Genomic DNA, 22,181 nt, shown 5'->3' with positions numbered 1-22,181 from the left:
GGTAGCCTCCAACCTGATGGCACGAATATTGATCTCTCTATCTTCTGCAAATGAGGCAGATTTAGCTCTCATGTCACAGAGCCAGTGTGCCAGCAATATCTTTCCAGATTTAAACAGTGGTGCTGCTACCAAATTATTCTTGGAGATGGACACTGAAGACCTCCAATCACAATACATTGCATGCCTTTGCTACTTTCTGCACTTCTTCCAAGTATAATTCTTTGGATTAGGGAAGATGGTAAGCAATAACCATAAGGAGTTTGCTTGCCAGTTTTTAACTCAATGCCATACAACCCCCAGGGCTCCTTTCTCCTGCCTGAGCATCACACTGATGAGCCTGATTCACTGGACCATACTCTTTGGCCGGCCGGTGGTGTAATGGCATCTGCACCGGACTTCAAGGCAAGTGGTCCCGGGTTCGAGTCCAGGTGGCTCCTTGCTTGCTTTCCATCTGTGCTGGGTTGAGCATCAAGCTAGCAACTCGGCCTCATAAAAGATAAACAGACAAATGCCAAAGAAATGGCAAGTTTTCCGCCCGATGCACCACAAGGAGTGGAAAGGAACAACAAGCAGATCATACTCAGGAGGAAGAGTATAACATGCTGAGTACAGCTTGTTAGACCATCTGCCTCTGAGACGTTTGTCCCAACTTAGACACTAGCTCCCAAATCTTCATGAAGAAAACTGCACATTCAACTGGTTGGGAGCAACTTTGTGCCTAGGGTGATGCTACATATTCTAGCTGGCATCATACTCTTCTTATTTTTTTTGAAATAATGTGGTTGTAATATAATCTAGAGGCTTGCCCGGTCATTTCAGAGGGCAGTTAACAGTTTGTGGATCTGGTGTTACATGCAAGACACACCTGGTAAAGATGGCAGGTCTTTTCAGTTACATTAACATGTAGTAATTGCCTGGTTATGTGGCAGTTATATTATCCAGTTCTAAATTTAACTGAATTTAAATTCAGCAGCTGCCCTGATGGAATAAGAATGCACATCAGCTAAATTAACTATTGTGCAATTACTGTGTTCAAGAAGCACCCTCATCCTTCTGTCAGCATGACTAAAGATATTGTTCTGGGTTTACGTCTCCAGTCAATTAACATGTCCATCTCTCAAAGTCTCTCCAAGTACTTTTCATCCAATGGAAGACACAAAGTATTACGTGCAGAAATCATTTGGTTTCAGCATAGGAATATGGTGGAAATAAAGAAAGAAAAAACAGGTTCAGGAGTGAGTCATTTGGCCCTTTGAGATGCTCAACTACTCAGTACAATTGTGGCTGATTGACTATATTAATATTATGTTCCCATCAACTCCCCACCTCCTGTGATGCCTTTTGATTCTAGAAATACATCTTCTAAAGATAAAATTCTTTGATTTGGCCTCCATCTCCTTTAGTAGATACAGAATTTTACAAGTTCACCACCTCTGGGAGAAGGAACTTCTTTTCTCAGACCTAAATATATTATCCAATATCCTGAGACTACGAACCCTCATTCAAGACCCCACCTCAACAAGGAAAATATCACCTCTTGCATCAGTCACCTAGCTCTGTCAGAATTTTGCACAGTTCAATGAGATCCACTCATTCTTCCCAACCCTAGAAAGTACAGGCTAGTCAACACAATCTCTCCTCACACAAGTGTCCTGCCATGCCTCACATTAATCTGACAAACCTTCATTATGCTCCCTCAATATCCTTTCTTGTGTAGGGAGATCAAAGTAGCACACAATACTCCAGATCTGGTCTTATCAAACCTATGTATAAATGTAGTAAGACTTAGTTAATCACATCACCAAATCTTTTGCAACATAAGTCAACGTACTAGGCCTTTCAAAATTCCTGATACACCTCATTCACTTACCTATTCTCCCTTGTCTATCTCCTGTCAGGCACTGACCAAACAGAAGATCAAAGGACAACAATTGCACAGAGAATGAACAACATTTATCTGGTCAATTTGCAGGATTTTGTAACTATGATCTTGTGGATTAAAATAGGCAGTGTCCCAGTATACCCTACCCTTGGCCCAAACCAAGAAGATTATGAGAACCCAACAAAAAGTGTCAAATCTACAAAATAAAAGAAACAAACAGTTATATTCTCTAAAGGGAAGCATGCAACCTAATAGAATCTGGTCCATGGAATATTTAAAAAATATAAATAATTTAAAATGTAAAGTAATAAATATGAAATACAAATGAAATGCTGTGAATACAAATTATGACATTGTTTCCCCCTCTTCTTCTGGAGAAAAGTTCCACAGGCACCAATGAACTTTATTTATTCTTCTGATGTGAAACTAGGCAGTGAATGCAATTGGACCATCTGACCAGGAGAATTTACTGTACAGGGCAATGTTGTAATTAAACAAAATCACATCCTTCACAGTGGTAGTCACTAGCTTAAGTTTTCTCTTGCTAATTCAGTCACACTAAAACAAAATATCCTAAACTGCAAACCACCCACCTCAATGGGAACAAATTCAGATTCAATCCCAAGAAACCATGGTCCCATGATTTTTATATATATAAGACTTTTGCACAGTACTTACTGTATTGGTCAATGTGGAGCAGAGAGCAAGTCTGTGAGTCTGGCAAAAGCAAAGGATGTTGGGAATGACGAGATTGGAGCACCATGGAAAGGGTGTGGGACAGATGGCAGAGGAGTGCCAGGAGTTTGGGCGGGGGGGTGGGGGGTATTGGTGTGGGTGCAGACACATCTAGCATTGAGACCAGGCAAGGTCATATGATTCCAAATAATTGATTTATTGTTCATTACAGAATGCTTCTCTGGAGCTTCTGGCTCCTTCCCCTTGTTTCCAACTATGATTCCCCTCTCCATGTCCCCTTCCTACTCTCAGTCCACAATAGAGACCCATATCAGAATCAGGTTTTTCATCACTCACATACCATTATTTTTTTTGCGGCAGCAGTACAGTGCAATACATGAAATTACTACAGTATTGTGCGAAAGTCTTAGGCACCATAACTATATATGTGTGCCTAAGATCTTTGCATGTTTGTATATATATTTGTCTCAAGTTAACATCTGCACTGCTATGGATGCCATAATAATCACTGAGGTTACCTTTCCTTCACAGCCTGTAAAGTGACTCGTGATGCTGTGGAACGGAATGACAATGGAAGATGAAATGGAATCAGTGTCTCGCTCCGATCACCTTCAATGTTCAGGAAAGAATGGGACACATTGTCTGACAAATGGAAACAAAAAGAATATCAATGGGCAACAGCACAGAGAATGAACACCTTCTACCAGGGCAGTCTGCAGAAATTTATTTTGATATCTTTTGAAAAGGCACCTTTGTGCATCCTTTGTGTTGCTTTATGCAGGTCTATAACCTAAATGAATTAATGTGAGGACAGTTCCCCACCAAGAACCCACCTTTAGTAGAGAATCCAACACAAAACATAACATATTCTGTCCTAGATATGTACTGTATTGTTAAGATGGAATTGGTGTCAATAATTCATTGCAGTGTACTCTTCTGCTGAAATGACAAAGTATCTGACAGTCTGTGGAAAATTTCTCGATTACACTGATGGCACTGAAGCAAATTGAGCAGAAATCCTGCAAGGCACAGATTTAGCTGCATTTTAATCCCCCTTCCTGGTGCAACATCCATCCTTACCCTGCTCTCCTTGCTCCTCCTCCTGTCCTAAAGCAAATTCCTTCAGCCTCTCCTCTTCAGACAGGTGGCTGTGCAATGAACTGGAGTCTTCATCAGACTGACTGCCTCGACGACTAATCACACGATAAATACCAGAATCCAAGACATTAAAACTTTCCTGAGAGAAAGAGGAAATCAAAACTAAAAATCTGAGAAGTTAATGGTGAAGCTCTGGGGCAAAGCCTTTGCTGGAGAAAGTAGCCCACAAGTGATGATGATGTTGCATCGAAAAGCTCATATCAACATTTGGAGAACATGTCCTCTTTCTGCACCAAACGCCCTGCAACATTATACAGGGAGAGGCAACTGACAAATTCATGGCATCCAGCAGCAAGCAGAAATAGTGGACAGTGGCAGGAAGACAGAGATCTGTCGGAGGTGTACGGTGAAGCTGACAGAGAGAAAAACATTTGCACCCTGCTGTAGATGGGTGGATTAATAAATTTACAGATGATACCATGATTGGTAGAGTTGAGGATAGTGCAGAAGACTGGCAAACAATACAGCATGATAGAGAACAGTTGCAGATATCAGCTGAGAAATGGCAGGTGGAGTTTAACCCAGCTAAGTGTGAGGTATTGCACCTTGGTAGGGCGGATGCAAGGAGACAGTACACTGTTAAGGGCAAGACCCCTAACAGTGCTGGTTAGCAGAGAGACCTTGGGGTCCAAGTTCATAGCTCCATGAAACTGGCTACACAGGTTGATAAGGAGGTTGATAAGGTGGTTAAGAAGGCTCACAGAATGCTTGCTTTTATTAGCTGAGGCACTGAGTTCAAAAGTCAGGAGGTTATGTTGCAACTTTATAAAACTTCGTTTAGGCCACATCTGGAGTATTACATACAGTTCTGGTCACCCCACTACAGGAAGGACGTTGAGGCTTTGGAGAGGGTGCAGAAGAGGTTTACCAGGATGCTTGTTTCGAGGGCACGTGCTATCATGAGAAACTGGATAAACTTGGGTTGTTTCCTCTGGAGTGGCGGAGGCTGAGGGGAGATCGGATAGAGTTTACAAGAGTACGAGAGGCACAGATAGAGTGGACAGAGAGTATCTGTTTCCCAGGGTTGAAATGTCTAATATCAGAGGGCATGCATTGAAGGTGAGAGGGGGTAGGTTCAAGGGGGATTTTTTAAAACTCAGAGTGTGGATGCCTGGAATGTATTGCCTGGTCAGGTGGTAGAGGCAAATACATTAGAAGTGTTTTAAGAAATGTTTGAATAGGCCCATGGATTTAAGGAATATAGACACGATGTAGGTAGGAGGAATTAGTGTTTGGGTGCTTTTGATTTGCTTTTTAGCTGATTCAGCACAACACTGTGAGCCAAATGGCCTCTTCCTGTGCTGTACCTTTGGTGCACGCAAATTCCTTGGGCACTAATGCATCATTCCATCAATCATTCTGCATGGCAAACACAGACAATGAGTTTAGTGCTAACATCTCTTGGAAAGGCTACTTTCCAATGCCAGCAGGCAGCTAAGTTATGAACATCAATTGTTCTGGAGAGAGGACAATCTCTCAAAAAAACTATTAACCTAGTAACAAGTTGGGTGTTCATTTACCTGTTAAGCCAATTCTAAAACTGAAATTTTGTTAAAAAGAGCATCAAGATTAACATGGTCCATTCCTTTCTGTGTGGAGCCACACCACTGTCACTCCAGCTCATGGAACCTAGCGCCCACAATCTCAACAGACAACCTGCACGAACATTTTGCTCGTATGCAAGATCATGATCATCACAAAGAACATACGTGAGAAGAAAAGCTGCTCCTACGACTGCTACAGGCTGAGTCAAAGGGCTCCAGCTTTAGCAAGATCTCCTCTAAGCGGGCAATAAGGTGGCTCTGGGTGGCTGAATCCAGCTGTGTCTTCAGATGTTCTAATCTATCCACGGGCAACAGTTTACGGGTCTGAGGAAACAAACACCAACAATAAGGTCAACAGGCACAAGGTGAAATGGCTCGTACTTAAAACAGGATCTCCACTTTTTATTCACTTTCCCTGCTGGGTCTTGTTTAACTTTCAAAGTAATTCTATCCACGTAACTGCGAGCACATGCTCACTTTACATACATTACACGTTCCTTCCTGCTTTGGATTCTGGATTCTGAGTGAGCTTTGTAAAATAGATGTCATGAGGATATCTCGTCTCATGGGTGAAATCTAGAACTTGATTTATAATTTCACATCAAGATGTCACCCACTTGAAACTTGGAAGAGATTAAATGCCTTTTCTTATCAAGTCATTAAGTCTAAGGAATTCTCATGAATACTTCCAGAATTGGAATACACTGATGGGAAATGCTGATGTATGAAATGAAGCCAGTATTAAATGGCAAGGCAGAGTGTGGGAGTTTGGGTGAGGAATTGCAGGATGAAGCATCAGATGTGGATGGGGAGTGGTGATGTAATTACAAGGGCTACTATTTTAACAGTTCTCTGGGAGGTAAGGTAACTCCAAAATGGAGTAAAGTGGAGGGACCTGCAATGTTCACATAGGAAGCGGCTAATACAAAACTCCCACATTAGAACAGAAATCACTGGAGCTCCAAAAAACAAATCTTATATATGGTAAGTAATCCTCAACAACACATCAATCTGGCAATATTTCAAAGACTTTTACATTTCTCATTGATAAAACTCTCACTTAAATCAGAAAGTTGTGGATTTGATCTCAATTCAGAGACTGCAACGTTGCTGCAGTTTCGTAAAACAAATAAACCGATGGATGCTGGAATCTGGAACAAAATGCTGGAAAACTCAGCTGGTCAGGCAGGATCTATGGAAAGGGAAACAGGTTAACATTTCAGATCCAAGGCCGTTTAACTGTACAGTACTGAGAAAGAGAGAAAACAACAGTCTCAGTAATAAATGTGAAAGAAAGCAACCGGTGGACATTGTGTTTGCTCATCTATAACTACTGATGAGACTCAAAGCCAGGAGACAGAACTAAGCCGAAACGTGAAATAAAGCTTTATTCAGTAAAACCATGCAACTACAAAAATCACAAAGCACAACTATTTCAATGGATTACTCAAGAACATTCAAGACATTGATGGGAACAACGACCAATTAGTGAAATTCAGCCTGGGATTGGTTGTCAGCTGACCATCAGGTGTTGATTATTTTGGCTCACTGTAATAGTGGAACAAAGGGAATGTCAGCAGTCAGATGCATTGATGGACAGCCATTGAACAGACAGGTAAGATCCTACGTTTGTGTAGTGTGTTGCAGATTTGGTGATGTCTGAGCGATGTGGTGGCTTGTTGGTGATGTTGAGAGGTCTGGGTAACGTCAAGAGCTCTGTCCGACTGGAGTACATCAAATACACAAATGAAAACGGGGAGAGTAATGGCATGTACAAATGACAAGTCCAGATGTAAACAGAAAGATTAAGTTTTATCTGGAGAATGCAATATTGAGCACTACAGGCTACAATGTGCCAGACTCTTTTTTAAAAGATGAAAGAAAATTTGAGCTTACATTTTTGTAATAGTGCAGGATGCCACTGAGAGGTTAGAGTGGAAGTGAGCGCAAAGGTGGTCAGCTTGCCTTCAGCATTCCAGGATCTCGTGGCTCTGGAGATGGGTGGACCAAAGGCCAGTGTCTCTGCAGGAAATTGGTGTGTCATGGGAGACGGAAGAACTCTGGCTGTGTGCCCAGGGACCCGAGTTCTTTGGGCACAGAGCTCGGAAAAAGTGATGCAATGGACTTTTAACGTCGTTAATCAGCGAGTTGTTTGTTATGTCTCCCCTCTCGCTGTGAAACAGAGACACTTCTTTCTCCCTTACTAGGGAGAGAGAGAGAGAGCCTGTGGTATGTTGAATATTGGGTGAACGAGTAGTCTTTGGGGTACTGCAAGTCTGTGTCTTTGCTGATGCTTTGCTGCACACGAGTACTTGGCGGTGGGCGCCGATGCTTTTTTTTTGCTGGTGGGGGAGGGTGGATTGTTGCTTTGCTGCTGCTTACATGTGGGGGGGGGGAGCTTGGGGGGGGCTTTGGGGTTTTAACATTTAACTGTCATTCATTGTTTGGGGGCACTCCTCTGTTTTCGCAGATGGTTTAGAAGAAAAAGCATTTCAGGATGTATATTGTATACATTTCTCTGACATTAAATGTACCTATTGAAAGCTTTGAATCTCCCCAATCTACATGTGGTTTCTCCAGTGTAGAGGAAATCAAACTGCAAACACTGAACACAGCAGACAAAATTGAAAAGGTAAGTGAATTGCTACTTCCCTGGAATGACTATTTGGGTCCCTGGAATGGAGGAAGAGAAGGGGTGAATGGACAGATGTTCCATCTGCTCTAACAGCAAGGGAAGATCCCATGAATGGGGGTGGAAGAGCTATGACGCAAGGAATCCACAGAACACGCAGAAAGCAAAGGGAAGAGGAGGGTGATACTGGTGTTGGGATCATGTTGGAGCTGGCGGAAATAGTGAAGGATTATAGACTCAGTGGCCACTTTATTAGATACACCTGCTCGTTAATGCAAATATTTAATCAGCCAATCATGTGGCAGCAACACAATGCATTAAAGCATGCAGACATGGTCAAGTAGTTTAGTTGTTATTCAGAACAAATATCAGAATGAGGAAGAAATGTGATCTAAATGATTTTGACCATTGAATGATTTCTGGTGCCAGACAGGGTGGTTTGAGTACGTCAGAAACTTTTGATCTCCTGTGATTTCCATGCCAGGAGATTTACAGATAACGGTGCAATAAACAAAAAATATTCAGTGAATAGCAGCTCTGTGGGCAAAAACACCTTGATGATAAGAGGTCAGACTAGCTCAAGCTGACAGGAAGGTGACATTAACTCAAATAACCATGCTTTACAATACTGGTGTGCAGAGGAGCATCTCTGAACACACAGCACATCAAACATCGACGTGAAGTGTACATTGAATGAGAAAGCAAGTACTAGGGAACTCTTTATTCTGGCTGGGGTAAGGGTTGAGAACAATCATTTCGAAATAGAGGAAATGTGGGTGATTATTCACAATGGCAGGGGGAAGCCATATTTCTAGAAGAAGGATGATGTTCTTCTGGCTAAGATCTTCCAATATTTCTGGTTTTGTTGCTACAGTGTAATATTGTGGAGTGTGTTACTGTCAAAATTGCCATTTTTCAATTGACGTTAAACTTGGTGTCCAGTCAACTCAGTGTCCAAGCAATATATTGTATATCTCCCAATAAACGTAAAAATAACTCATCATATTATGATGGCTGAGAGTTATATGCTACATGCAACAATAAACAAACTTTGGAATCACTTCATTCGTTGGAGGGACCATTGGGATGTCCTGATACTGATGTGAAAGTCTCTGTACACCTTTAAGAGGCCAAGATTGGTGATCTGACGGCGTACACTCACCCTGCTCAGGATAATGGAATGCTGGAAGAGGCAGCAGACTTGTGCAGCCAGGGTCCAGATGTCCAGCCGAAGGAGACGCTCGATACACCTCTCCGCTGACAGTAGGCATAGGTGAGTTATCCGCCCGTCACCGTGGAGACACAACAGTTTGTTTTTGAAGATGGTCACATTCTGAACATCTTAAGAGTGAAGACAAATCACAGATGAAAGGGAGCCTGTAGCTCAGGAAACTGTTGAGCCTTCCAAAATAATGTTTTTAGGAGTAGTGATTACACCCTGCCTGAGAATATGACAATGTGCCCAAAACCTTAATATAGTGTAGTGCCAAAACATGCTTGATTTTCCCATAGCTCTCACTATGCCCAAAATAATCTAGCAGGCATGCATGGGTCCCATTAGCTGAAGCTCCCAGTCGTCAGTAGTACTTAAATCTTACCCAGAATTTCCAGGGGCCTTACACCGGCAATCCTCTAACAGTACTTAAAAGAAGGAAAGCTGGGACCAGTGCTTCACCTTCCATCAATGCAGTCAATTAAAACCTGAACTCATGTCTCAAGAATCCTCAGCGCTAGTAGTTGTCTCCCTGTACAAGTGAATGATACCTCTCAAGACACAAGGAGAGGATAAGATGCATGCTCACAATTCATTAAAGGGCTGCAAAAAGAAAGCACCAGAACACTAAATGAAAGTGCCGGGTAACCAAACACAATGTCGTACCTTTTAGCTCGCTCCAGATAAGCACCTGAACACACTGTGGAATAAAAACGTAAATCCCCCGGTCTGTCCAGCTTACAACATAATTATCACTGTTGGAGGGGAAAAAAGAAAGTCCAGTTGTTGAGGTTTGTCTAATAACTATTGACAGGTCTTTGCTACATTGGGGCGACACAGTAACGTAGTTGTGAGCACAATGCTCTACAGTACAGGTTCATTTCCCTCCGCTGCCTGTAAGGACCTTGTATGTTCTCCCCGTGATTATGTAGGTTTCCTCCAGGTGCCCCGGTTTCCTCCACAGTCCAAAGACATACCGGCTAGTAGGTTAATTAGTCATGGTAACTTGTCCTGTAATTAGGCTAACATTAATTTGGACAACATTAAGGGCCGAAAAGGCCTATTCTGTGCTGTATCTCAATACACAAATAAGTAAATAATATTCTATTCTCTAATACTCACCTCAAGCACAAGAGTCTGGGAAAAGAGACAGATTGTGGAGAACAGGATGTCCGTTTGTATTGTAGCTCAGTTCTGAAAAGGAAAGGAATACCTTTTTGAATGTACCAAACTGCAAAGAAAAAAATAACAAGGACAGAAAACATAAAAAGCCCCAAACAACACAAACAACAGGAATTCTGCAGATGCTGGAAATTCAAGCAACACACATCAAAGTGCAGCATCTCTAGGAAGAGGTACAGTCGACGTTTCAGGCCAAGACCAAGTCCCACGTACTTTGATATAGAGAGCATCCCCTCTAGGGATTCACCAAAATTGTTTTTGAAGCACCTCCAATGCTTGGGTTGGGTGAGCCATTTTTGGTTGGCCATATTCAGGAATCTACTTTGATCACAGCTAAACTGACTATTGTCATCTGTGTACACACTTCACATTGTCCATTACTGTTGAATCTATTTCAAATATGTATTTCAGGGCAGGTGGAATACTGAAAGAAGCAGACTGTATAAATCACTTTCAACACAAACATAAGCAATATACTCTGTGTCTGTGGCTAGGAACAGCTCGTTGTTCAGTCGTTAAGTCAAGTCTGACTCTTTGTGACCTCATGGCAAGGTATGGAAGTAGGTTGCCAGGCCTATCTTCATGCAAATACTGCTGCTGCCCAGGTTGGAGCCCAGCTGGGTTTGAACTCAAGTCTGAAGTCCAGTGCTGATGTCACTACACCAGCAGCCGGCCCAAGAAATGTTCAGCAAATGTTAAATGTTTAGATTTCATTCAGCACCTGATGCCACATTACACAGAAAAATTACCCACAAAGTGAGAGTCAACCTTGAGAGTGTAACTGAAATTACCGTGAAGAATACATATAAAGATATCACAGACTCATTAAGGCCCTTGAGGTCAGTTTTGAATTCATCATTGCAATAATAATTAAATGATTAGGAGTGGGAACAGATAGAAAAACAGTGTGAAATATTTTATATTACAAGACCAGCATCATCCTGAGGTAAACAGCTGAGTGAAACCAAACAATACTTGGTTTTATTCAACTGTTGGGATTTGTCGAGATCGGGAGCCAGGAATGTCAGGATAAAAGTAATCAGCAAATTTGATTTTGTTTTATATCAAGACCTCCAGCTTGCATTTTCATTCTGTACAAAAGTAACTCAAATTTATCCACAATACAATAAATAAAATCCCAAGGAACCGTCTGGGTTAGGGCCTGGACCAGTAAGTGCCATAAATCTTGTAACAGAAACAAAGGCAAGATGGCTAGACAGTACAAGAGTAATGAACGCCTGGTAAACAAGTCAGACAGGATCTATAGGGAAAAGCAGAGCAACACACACAAAATGCTGTAGGAACTCAGCAGATCAGGCAGGATCTATGGAAATGAATAAACAGTTGACATTTCGTGCCAAGACCCCTTCATTAGGGACTGGAAAGGCAGGGAGAAGATGGCAGAATAAAAGGGTGGGGAACAGGGAGGAGGATAGCTGGAAGGTGATAGGTGAAGCCAAGTAGGTAGGAAAGGTAAAGGGCTGGAGAGGAAGGAATCTGATAGGAGAGGAGAGTCGACCATGGGAGAAAGAGAAGAAGGAGGGGCATGGTGGGGGTGGGGGGAAGAAGAGGTGACAGGCAGGTTAGGAGAAGAGGTAAGATAGAAGAGGAGGGGAGAGGAAGGGAATTTCTTTTCCACCAGAAGGAGTAATTGATATTCATGCCATCAGGTTGGAAGCTATCCAGATGAAATATGAGGTGTTACTCCTCCACCCTGAGGGTTGCCTCATCTTGGCACAAGAGGAGGCCATGGACTGACATGTTGGAACTGGGAATCGTAATTAAAATGTTTGGTCAGTGGGAGGTTCGGCTTTTGACAGATGGAGTGGAGGTGCTCAAAAAAGAGGTCCCCCAATTGATGACAGGTCTCACCAATGTGGAGGAGGTCACATTGGGAGCACCAGATACAATAGATGACCCCATCAGATTCACAGGTGAAGTGTTGCCTCACCTGGAAGGACCGTTTGTGGCTCCAAATGGAGGTGAATGGATAGGTGTAGGTCTTTGGCTGCTTGTAGGAATAAGTGCCAGGAGGGCTCTATCACTGCTAAGAGGGCAGGAGGATGAGATGAGTGTGAATATTCAGGAAATGGAGGAGATACAAGTGAGGGCTACATCAATGGTGGAGGAAGAGAAACCCCGTTCTTTGAAGGAGGAGGACATCTCTTACGTCCTGAAGAGGAAAACCTCATCCTGGGCACAGATGCAATGGAGGCAAAGGAACTGAGAAAAGGGAATACTATTTTTACAGGAGTCAGGGTAGGAAGAGATATCGTCAAGATAACAGAATCAGTTGATTTATAAAAGGTGTCAGTCAACAGTTTGTCTCCAGAGATGGAGACAGAGAGATCAAGAAAGGGGAAGAAGGTGTCAGAAATGGACTAAATAAATTTAAGGTCAGGGTGGAAATTAGAGGCAAAGTTGATGAAATTGACAAGCTCAGTATGGGCGTATGAAACAGCACCAATGCAGTCATCAACAAAAAGAGTTGGGGACCATTACCAGGGAAGGCTTGGAACAAGGACTGTTCTGCATAGCCAGCAAAGAGACAGGCTTAGCCGTGGCCCATGCAGGAGCCTGTCATTACCCTTCAAGTCTGGAGAAAGTGGGAGGAACCGAAGGAAAAATTGTTGAGGGTGAGGACCAGTTCTGCCAGACAGAGGAGGGTGGTGGTAGAGAAGAAAGAAAAACAGGGATAGCTTTTCAAGGTGATGGTAGCTTCATCAGTCTGATGCAAGAAAATCAATTTGAAACACTAATTATGTTTTTCTCTGCAGTGATGCTGCATGGCCAGTTGAGTACTCACGGTATTTTCAGCTTCCAGTATATGCAGCAATTTGATTTTGGAAATGATGAATAGTAAAAGGTTACAGGACAGACAGCTGAGAAAGCTGGCAGATAGTTCAAAAGACATTTGGGGCAACAAATCAGAATTATAAAACACACATTATAAAAATTGACTGGTAAGAAGCATTTGCTTGGTCTCAATAGTTGTGATTTGTGCACTATTTTGCTGTGGTTTTACAAAGGATACTGAGATGGGTGACCAAAGGATGTGAAAATTTCAAACTAATTTGACAAAGCCCTTTCTTTTGTTACCTGACTTTTGCTTTGGAAAATTTAATGCTATTAATGAAAGAGGGAGAAAATTGGTAACTATGCTTATGAATCTGTTCAGTTTAATGTCAATTTTAGAGGAGTGACTGAAATCTCTCAACCATCAGACTGTGAGTGAATGACCACATGGACGGATATCAGCTGGAATGAATGGTGCAGCATGGATTTGCAAAATGTGTTACCAATAATTAAGTTGAATTTTAAAGGCAATTACTATCATGGTGGAACAACTAGGGGCAGCTCTAATGGAACTCTTTAAGGCATTTGATAAGGGTTTGCACAAGATATATGCAAATCAAAAAATTAGAGCTAATCTTGCAATAATTGGTATTGGATTGGGAGATAAGAGATTGAGTAGAAAAAGAAGAGATTCACCGATTAGCAAAATGAGACAAACTGCTCTCCCCCACGACTAGAAATTCAAATTTTCACAACAAAAAAATTGATGTGGGTAAAGAAACAGAGTTTTACGTAAACATTACACCGTCCAAAGAAAAATATGGCTTGGATCAACATAGTGACTTAAAGTAATACAGGCCCACTAACTAAAAGGATAATATACTGGTGGAGGTAGAAAAATTAAGGATAATCTTCTTGAGATTCGGCACAGACAAACTGGAATGGAAAAGGCCAAGAGAAGGTTTAGTAAGTGAATTAGAATTCAAAAATATGAAAAAGGTGACGCTTCTATTAAACTTCTGTTTGATTGTACTGTATCAGTATTCAATTCTGGACACCAATGATCAGAAAACATATTTGCTATGAAATCGAGAATAAAAGTTCACAAATTTAATACCATATTTATATCAAAATGGATGTGTTACTTCCCCACTGGGCAAGCAGTAGTGAAAATCTGAACCTCACTTCTCCAAAAATCTAGGGATTCTGAATTAAGATCTTCACAACTGCGAACTGCAGCTTTTGTAAGACACATCCATCAAAGAGCAATAAGCAAGTAGTGGTAAATAAAGTTGGGGGGGGGGAATCATCAGCTTTAGAGTGCCACCATTTGGTGGTGCTGCCTCACATTCGATCCTGATCTCCTCTGCTGTTTGTGTGGAGGTTGCAAGTTCTCCTTCTGAACATACGGGTTTCTGCAGGTGATCTGTGTTTTTTTTTCAAAATCAAAATACAGACTAATTGTTGGATTATTTAACCACTGTAAATTGACTCTCGTGGGGGTGAACTATAGGAGGGGAATTAATGGGGATATGAGAGAGAACAGGTTACAAGAAAATAAGCAGGGATTGTTCTGAGAGATGGCATAGCCTGAATAGTCTCCTTTTAGGTTCATGAAAATATTGGGCTGAGAAACGACAGCGAAGGAAGAGGCATGTCAGACAAATACCTAACGGAGACGATGGGAAGTGGAGGTGTACCCAACAGCTGTTTGAACTGGTGCGTGCTCAGCACCTCCCCTTCGAAGTTCACTTCCCACATCCGTGAACCAGGACGTGCACAGAAGATGAGTGGGGTTCCAATAGTCTTTGTGCCTGGCAAGAAACAGGCTCCAAATTCTCCATCTCGCTCCTTGTTTCCAATTTTCCAGAACTTCTCTCTGTTATCCAAAAAGTATTTGTGGATTAAATCCAATTACATCCAACTCTTCATTTCTCATGCCTTCAACACTGACTGTAATTATAACCTGTTACAACCACTCAACTTAAATTTTTAATGTACTGATACACTATCACTCATACTCCTGTCTATTCAGAGCTATTTTTGGTGCCTTGTTTTCCTTAACTTTATTTCTATTAGAGTAACAGTTGTTCCATTTTAAGTCTTTTTACGTTACAGCTTTTCCACTTGAGGGCCAGCTTCCATGAAAGAATACTGGAATTATCAGCATGCTGCACACAGAAGTTAGATACTGACTCTGAATAGAAATGGAAGTTCTGATCTTCACATTCTGATTCACAATACAAGAAAGCTGACCAGTTCAGTGGTTTATCTGACAACACAAATTGTCCAAAATAGTAAGTAACTCCACAATGCAGAATACCCAAAGTTCAATGAAACTATATAAAACATTAGTTAAATACATAAACAGGTTTGGTTAGAAATTATGCACATAAGGGAGGCTCCAGATTCAATCCTGGTCAATGATATCAACCTCTAAAGGTAACACAACCTTGTATGGTTTGGGTCAATGACCCGGAGAGCAGTGTTGGCTTTATGCTTTGGCTCTTAGTAGGGTCACCCCTGCCAAAAAGGTCAAAGGGTAGAGGCCAGACTAAGAGTGGTCCACCAAGGGTTCAGCTCAGGGCTAACAACACTGACTGGCAAAACAAAACTGAACACTACCTCACTTTTTTCATATATATTATTTCTGTTTTTTGCACGGTTTTTAATCTATTCAATATACATATACTGTAATTTATTTATTCTTTTCTTCTATATTATGTATTGCATTGAACTGCTGCTGCTAAGTTAACAAATTTCATGACATATGCCAGCGACAATAAACCTGATTCTGATTCAGAAACAGCAATGAAGAATCCTTCTACATCTGAGTGTGACGGTATTCCTGAGTCTCCAGCTGGGACTTGAGTGACTGACAGTAGTGAAAACCCAGAGGAAGGGTACTGACGTGATGAAGGAAACCCTGAACACCGCCAGAGATGGAAGACCTTTATTGCTGCCCTAAATGCCAGCGGTGTAATGGGCAGTAACACACACACTCTGACTTCGCCGAAGTTAGTTACTGGGAAAGCCACAAATACCATCACTTTCTATACCATCAGCCACGTATTTGGGATAACTCTTAAAGAACATAACTAATTGAGAAAATAGCAGGATTCATTTGGACACTATGCTGCTTAATTGGGGCAGAATACTGCTACAGAACAGTTTCTAATGAGTGTCAGTTGCATGCACTTGCCCAGCCATTAGACACATCATGCTTGGCGCGAACAGTTTTTAAATAGTTTCATTTGCATGCGTGTGCTCAAAACACGGTCATATTTGTCACGGGTAGTTGACAAAGTTTAAGCAGTAAGACAATTCAGAGTAACAGACACAAAATGCTGCAGGAACTCAGCAGGCCAGGCAGCATCTATAGGAAGAGGTACAGTTGATATTTTGGGCTGGGACCCTTCGTCAGGACTAACTGAAAGAAGAGATAGTAAGAGATTTGAAAGTAGGAGGAGGAGGGGAAGATCCAAAATGATAGGAGAAGACAGGAGGGGAGGGATGGATCTAAGAGCTGGAAAGTTGACTGGCAAAAGAGATACCAGACTGGAAAAGGGAGAGGTTCATGGGATGGGAAGCCTGGGGAGAGAGAGAAGTGGGGAGGGGAGCCCAGAGGGTGGAGACCAGGCAAGAAGTTATAGTGAGAAGGGGAGGGAGGGAGGGAGAGAGGGAGACAGAGAGGAGGAGAGAGAGAGAGACAGAGAGAGAGGGAGAGAGAGAGAGGAGGAGAGAGAGGAGAGAGAGAGGTGGAGAGAGAGGAGAGAGAGAGGAGGAGAGAGGAGAGAGAGAGAGGAGGAGAGAGGAGAGAGAGAGAGGAGGAGAGAGAGGAGAGAGGGAGGAGGAGAGAGAGGAGAGAGAGAGAGGAGAGAGAGAGAGAGGAGGAGAGAGAGAGAGGAGGGAGAGAGAGAGAGGAGGAGAGAGAGAGAGGAGAGAGAGAGAGGAGGGGAGAGAGAGAGGAGGGGAGAGAGAGAGAGAGAGAGAGAGAGAGAGAGAGAGAGAGAGAGAGAGATTAAATAAATAAATAAGGGCTGGGGTGTGAAGGGGAGGAGGGGCATTAACAGAAGTTAGGGAAGTCAATATAACAGTCAATGTTTCAGACCGAGACCCTTCATCAGGACCGGAAAGGAAGGGGAGAAGTCAGAGTAAGAGGGTGTTATCACCAGCTACCTTGTAGTTCTTCCTCCCCTCCCCCACCTTCTCACTCTGACTTCTCCCCTTCAGAAAGGACCTGACTCACAGTACAAACATGACTAAAATCGCAAAGACCAATAATCAAGGTCCCATTGTAAGTGGAATTCTAGCAAATACCTCTCTGTGTCGCATAGATAGCAACGAGTGAGGGAGGAGATCAGCAACCTGCCCTCCAGGTAGTCAAGCTGCACCACTCGCGAGTCCACTGTTGTAATCACCTGAACTGGAAACATCACAAATACCGCAGCCTAATTTAGAATAAGAGAGCAATTGTTGAAGTGGATTTGAATGGTCCCAGCAGCAGCAATCTGTCCAATCCAACACTTCCCACCCTCAGACATGAGAAAATATGCAGATGCTGGAAATCCAAGCAACAGACACAAATTGCTGGAGGAACTCAGCAGGCCAAGCAGCATCTATGGATAAGAGTACAGTTGATATTTCAGGCTGAGACCCTTCATCAGGACTCACTGTGTCATATCTCAAAACTCCTTTTTGCTGACTTTTGCCAGTTCTAATGAAATATCAACCTGAAACACTGACACTATGCTATCTAATCTCCTGTGTATTTCCTGCACTTTCTATTTGATTTCAAATTCCCTGTTTCTGAAGTATTTTCCTTTCAGAGTCCATACTTTAGACAAGTACATTCTCACACCTCTGAAGTATAACTCCATTTACTACAAATAACATTCTAAATATAATTTAAATTACCAAAGAAATTCCTTATCACATCTATAGTCGCTCTGAATCATAAAACTATATTATTAGGAGATAGCAAGAGGAAGGTTTGGCCCATTCAAGGACAACAGTAGCATTTACATATGGAGCCAGTAGAGGTAGGCAAAGTCCTTAAGGAGATTTTGCACCAGCATTCACCAAAAAGAAGAGAATCACATGGACAATGATGAGTTTAGGAGGACTGTTGATACTTTAGGCCATCTTGACATTAAGTGTTGTGTGAATTGTGAAAAATTAAGATGGATTAGTTCTCAGGACCTGATAGGAGTTCATCTCCAAAGTATCGAGCAAAGTAAGGGAAGATAACGCTGGGGCTTTGACAGAGATATTTGTATCCTATTTTCCACAGAGGAGGTCTCAGAAGACTGGGATATAGCCGAAAAGCATCCTTTTCTTTAAGGAGGACAACAGTGACAAACCAGGTAATCATGGGAGAGTGAGGATCACATCAGCATAGGGAAATTGTTGGACAATATTCTTCAGGTCAAGATTGACACACATTTGGAACTTATTAGGGTAGTTTATGTCTCGCAGATTTGAGTTTTTTGAGGAAATAATGAAAAATGCCGATCAAGGTTGGCCCATGGATATTGTCTGCATGGCCTTCGGAAAAGTCTCATTATAGGAAGCCCCAGATTGAGACATAAAGTAAACTGAATACAAAAACTGGCTTGATCATAGATGTCAAAAGGAAACAGTGGAACGGTGTTTCCCTGGAAATTTGGGAATAATGGTGTTCTGCAAGAATCAGTGCTGAGAATTCTTGTTTGTGATAATATATAAATTATCTGGGTATAAATGTATGTAGTCAGAATAGAATGTTTGGAGGCAACATGAGAATTGTTGGAGTTATGGATAGTGAAGACGTTTATCAACTTATACAAGAGGAAACTGATCAGTTGGAAATTTGGGTGAAGAAATGACAAATGGACAACTGTGAGGTGTTGTACATTGGGAAGTCAAATGCAAGCAGAAAGTATACACTAAATAGTAGGACCCTCTGGAGCATTGGCGTAGAGAGAGATATTGAAGTACAAGTCCATAGCCTCCCAGAAGTGCCAACACAAGGGAGCAGGATGGCAATGAAGCTGTATGGCACGTTTGCTATCATCAATTGTGGCACTCAGTATAAAAGTTGGCAAGCCACATTACAGCTGTTTAAAACTTTGGTTAGGGCACATTTGGATATTGTGTCACTATTCTATAGGAAAGATAAAGGATGAAGCTTTGAAGAAGGTGCAGAAGATGTTGCCTGGATTGGAGTGCATAAGCTACAAGGAAAGGTTGGACAAACTGATTGTTTTCACTGTGGCATCAAAAGCTGAGGGGCAATCTGATAGTTTATAAAGTAATGAGAGGCGTAGGTGGGGTCTTTTTCCCAGAATGGAAATAGAGGTCAAATACCAGAGGGCGTAAGCTTAAAGGGGATATGTGATGCAAGTGTTTTAATTTTTGCAAAGAATCGTAAGTGTTTACAGTGTCAGAGGAGATGTTATCATCAGATACTGTACGAGAGCATTGTTTAAGAAGTATTTAGACAGACAGGGAGTAGAGGGAGACAGAGCAAATGGAGGCAGTTATGATTTCTTGGATTGGTATCATGACCAGAGCATGCACAGTGGGCTGGAACACCTGTTCCCTGTGCTGTACCTTTCTATGTTCTATAATAACTTCTACGTGACAGCTTATACTTTAACTCATTTTTTCCAGGTTTTCCTACCCTCTTAATGATACAACTTAAACCTGCCACTCCTACATCCTTGTTTACCTGCCATTTTCTTCATTTATGTTTATATCCTTCACTAAGTGCAATAACTCTTTAACGAGGAGGTTTTCAAAGTAAAAGTGGGACATAACATGAGTGGAAGATAGCAGCAGTGAAAGTTTGCTTAACATTTTTTTTTAAAGCCCTTGCAAATTCAATGGCCACAGTCCTTTTCAAACACATAAATAAACTTTTTATTTGTTAAGCAACATCCCATTTTATGACTCAATCCAGCTTGACCCTTATGATTATTCCAACCCAATAAAACACTAACCTTGCCCCTTCAAGATTGCACGTTCCCACTGCTGTCAAATTGCAGACCAACAATTTTTTATTTCCCTTTTTCTCCCTAAAGCACCAATTCCTTGCTTCTTACTCTTCTACATGCAATAACTCATACTTAAATGGCCATAATTCAGCAAATCATAATAATAACTCATGACGTGTTCTTCAAAATGTGGGTATTACACAGCAACTTCTTACACATGCAGTTATCAATAGAAAACTTTAAAAATAATCAGAACAGAGATCTAAGCTGACCTCACCTCCCTAAATCTCCTGCTCGTTTTCCATATTTTATAAAACATAAAAAGAAGCCCTTTGGCCCATCAATGCTATGTTGTCTCACAGAGCAATTCCATTCCTCCACTGCTTTCCTGGTAACCAAATCTCTCACAGATATTCACTGAAATCCCTGCCACCCACCAATTCCACCATCAGCCACCTGTACTAAGTGTAATCTCCCAGAAGCAATTACCATAGCAACTAGCATGTTTTTGGAACTTTGGGGAAAATTACAGAATACCTAGAGAAAAAACCCACATGACTACAGACAGCATCAGAAATCAAGATAGACCAAGGGTTACTGCACTGTACTGCCACTGCTCTGAAGCTCACTGAGGCGAGCTAACAGCACGCCAGAAACGAACTCAGTCATCAACTAGCTTGTGTTAGAGTGAGTTTTTGGGTAGATAATTCATTTACACTTAAATGACTTTGGTCACCAGTACTCTGTTTGACAAAGTACTGTGGATTGAGTTCACAACAATGCATTTCCTAAAAGCTGTGAATACCGAAATACTAGCCCAGACATTGCGCATGGAAGTGTGAAGTTTACAGGTAGTTTCGAAGACAGCCTTATCTATACTTTATAAACATAAAATGTCCTCTATGTTAGTATGTAAAATACCAAATAAATGTATTGTGAATTTGACTTGCACTCCCAAAGGCTCTGAGTACCAACCCAGACATGCGGGTGTCAGGAGGAAAGGATGAAGTCAGAAGGTGCAATGTTTTGTATATAGCTTCAAAAGAAAATATTGTCTATACTTCGTAAATAGGAATTGTCCTTTGTGTTTAGCAAATAAATATCGAGCCCACATTGGGCCAGCAGCCCTTTCCACCTAAAGCGTCTCCATCCATATGATGCCTGCTGTACCTTGTTGTGTCAAATAAAGAAGCTGCTTTGTATCTACCAGTGGCTTTGTCTCTCCGGTGATTTCATCCACGCCACAACAGCTTGTATACTGAATCAATTCATGAGTTTACCATCAAGAGTGGTTTAGAAACTTTTCACTGTGTACGTTGTGTGAGATGTACACAGTGGATGCCATTACACATTAATTGGTTCATTGCTGGGAATAAATAAAAGAATGCAAACCTTTCCCTGTTTTGAGGAATTAACCTTCAAGACAGAAATTTTTCCCAGATTGTCTCCTACATAGATCCTGAGAGCAGTTGTATCCCAGCAGAGGGCAGTAACCTGTCTTCCTTTGTGCTCCGATGACATGCAAATTCTTTCAGGTTTTCCACGCCGTTCCTGGAGCAGCTCCCATACAATCACATGACCTTGGCTGAAAGAGAAAACAAACCAACAATTGGAAGACTGTGTCATCTATGGGGTTACTTCATAGCGACCTACAACAAATCACCCTTTATCCAGATAACCTGTTTCTGAAGTAGGTTTGTAATAACAGAACAATTCAGCCATGATGTTGTGCGGACCATTTAACCTAATCTAAGATCAATCTAACCCTTCCTGCCTAATAATCCTCCATTTTTTCTTTCATCCATGTGTCTATCTAAGTTTCTTAAATGCCCCTACCACCAAATCTGGCAAGGCGTTCCATCCACCCACCACTCTCCGTGTAAAGAAGTTACCTATGACATCCCTCCGATTCTTTCCTCCAATCACCTTAAAACTATGCCTCCTTATATTAGCCATTTCCGCCCTCGGATAAAGTCTCTGGCTATCCTCTCGATCTATGCCTCTGATCATCTTGTACACCTCTATCAAGCCACCTCTCATCCTCCTTCAATCCAAAGAGAAAAGCCCTAGTTCACCCAACCCATCTTCATAAGGCATGCCC

The 22,181-nt window shown here is 41.8% G+C and overlaps 1 protein-coding gene across 3 annotated transcripts in view; it reads right to left on the bottom strand.

Moving 5' to 3' along the window:
• The window catches only part of hps5 (HPS5 biogenesis of lysosomal organelles complex 2 subunit 2), a 69,433-nt gene that overhangs the window by 18,208 nt on the left and 29,044 nt on the right, over positions 1-22,181 (bottom strand). For all 3 annotated transcript variants that reach the window (XM_063062099.1, XM_063062097.1, XM_063062098.1), the window contains exons 5-13: positions 21,473-21,665; positions 17,424-17,554; positions 14,773-14,982; positions 10,248-10,319; positions 9,792-9,880; positions 9,075-9,253; positions 5,446-5,604; positions 3,659-3,815; positions 3,097-3,220 (exon numbers count right to left, since the gene is read on the bottom strand). In XM_063062099.1, the coding sequence (XP_062918169.1) occupies positions 3,097-3,220; positions 3,659-3,815; positions 5,446-5,604; positions 9,075-9,253; positions 9,792-9,880; positions 10,248-10,319; positions 14,773-14,982; positions 17,424-17,554; positions 21,473-21,665 (1,314 nt within the window). The remainder of the gene's footprint in view (positions 1-3,096; positions 3,221-3,658; positions 3,816-5,445; positions 5,605-9,074; positions 9,254-9,791; positions 9,881-10,247; positions 10,320-14,772; positions 14,983-17,423; positions 17,555-21,472; positions 21,666-22,181) is intronic.

The sequence above is a fragment of the Mobula hypostoma genome, chromosome 11 (assembly GCF_963921235.1).
Source record: "Mobula hypostoma chromosome 11, sMobHyp1.1, whole genome shotgun sequence".
In the NCBI taxonomy this organism is placed as follows: domain Eukaryota; kingdom Metazoa; phylum Chordata; class Chondrichthyes; order Myliobatiformes; family Myliobatidae; genus Mobula; species Mobula hypostoma.
Note: the sequence above shows the minus strand (reverse complement) of the source record. Positions and strands in the feature narration are given on the sequence as shown.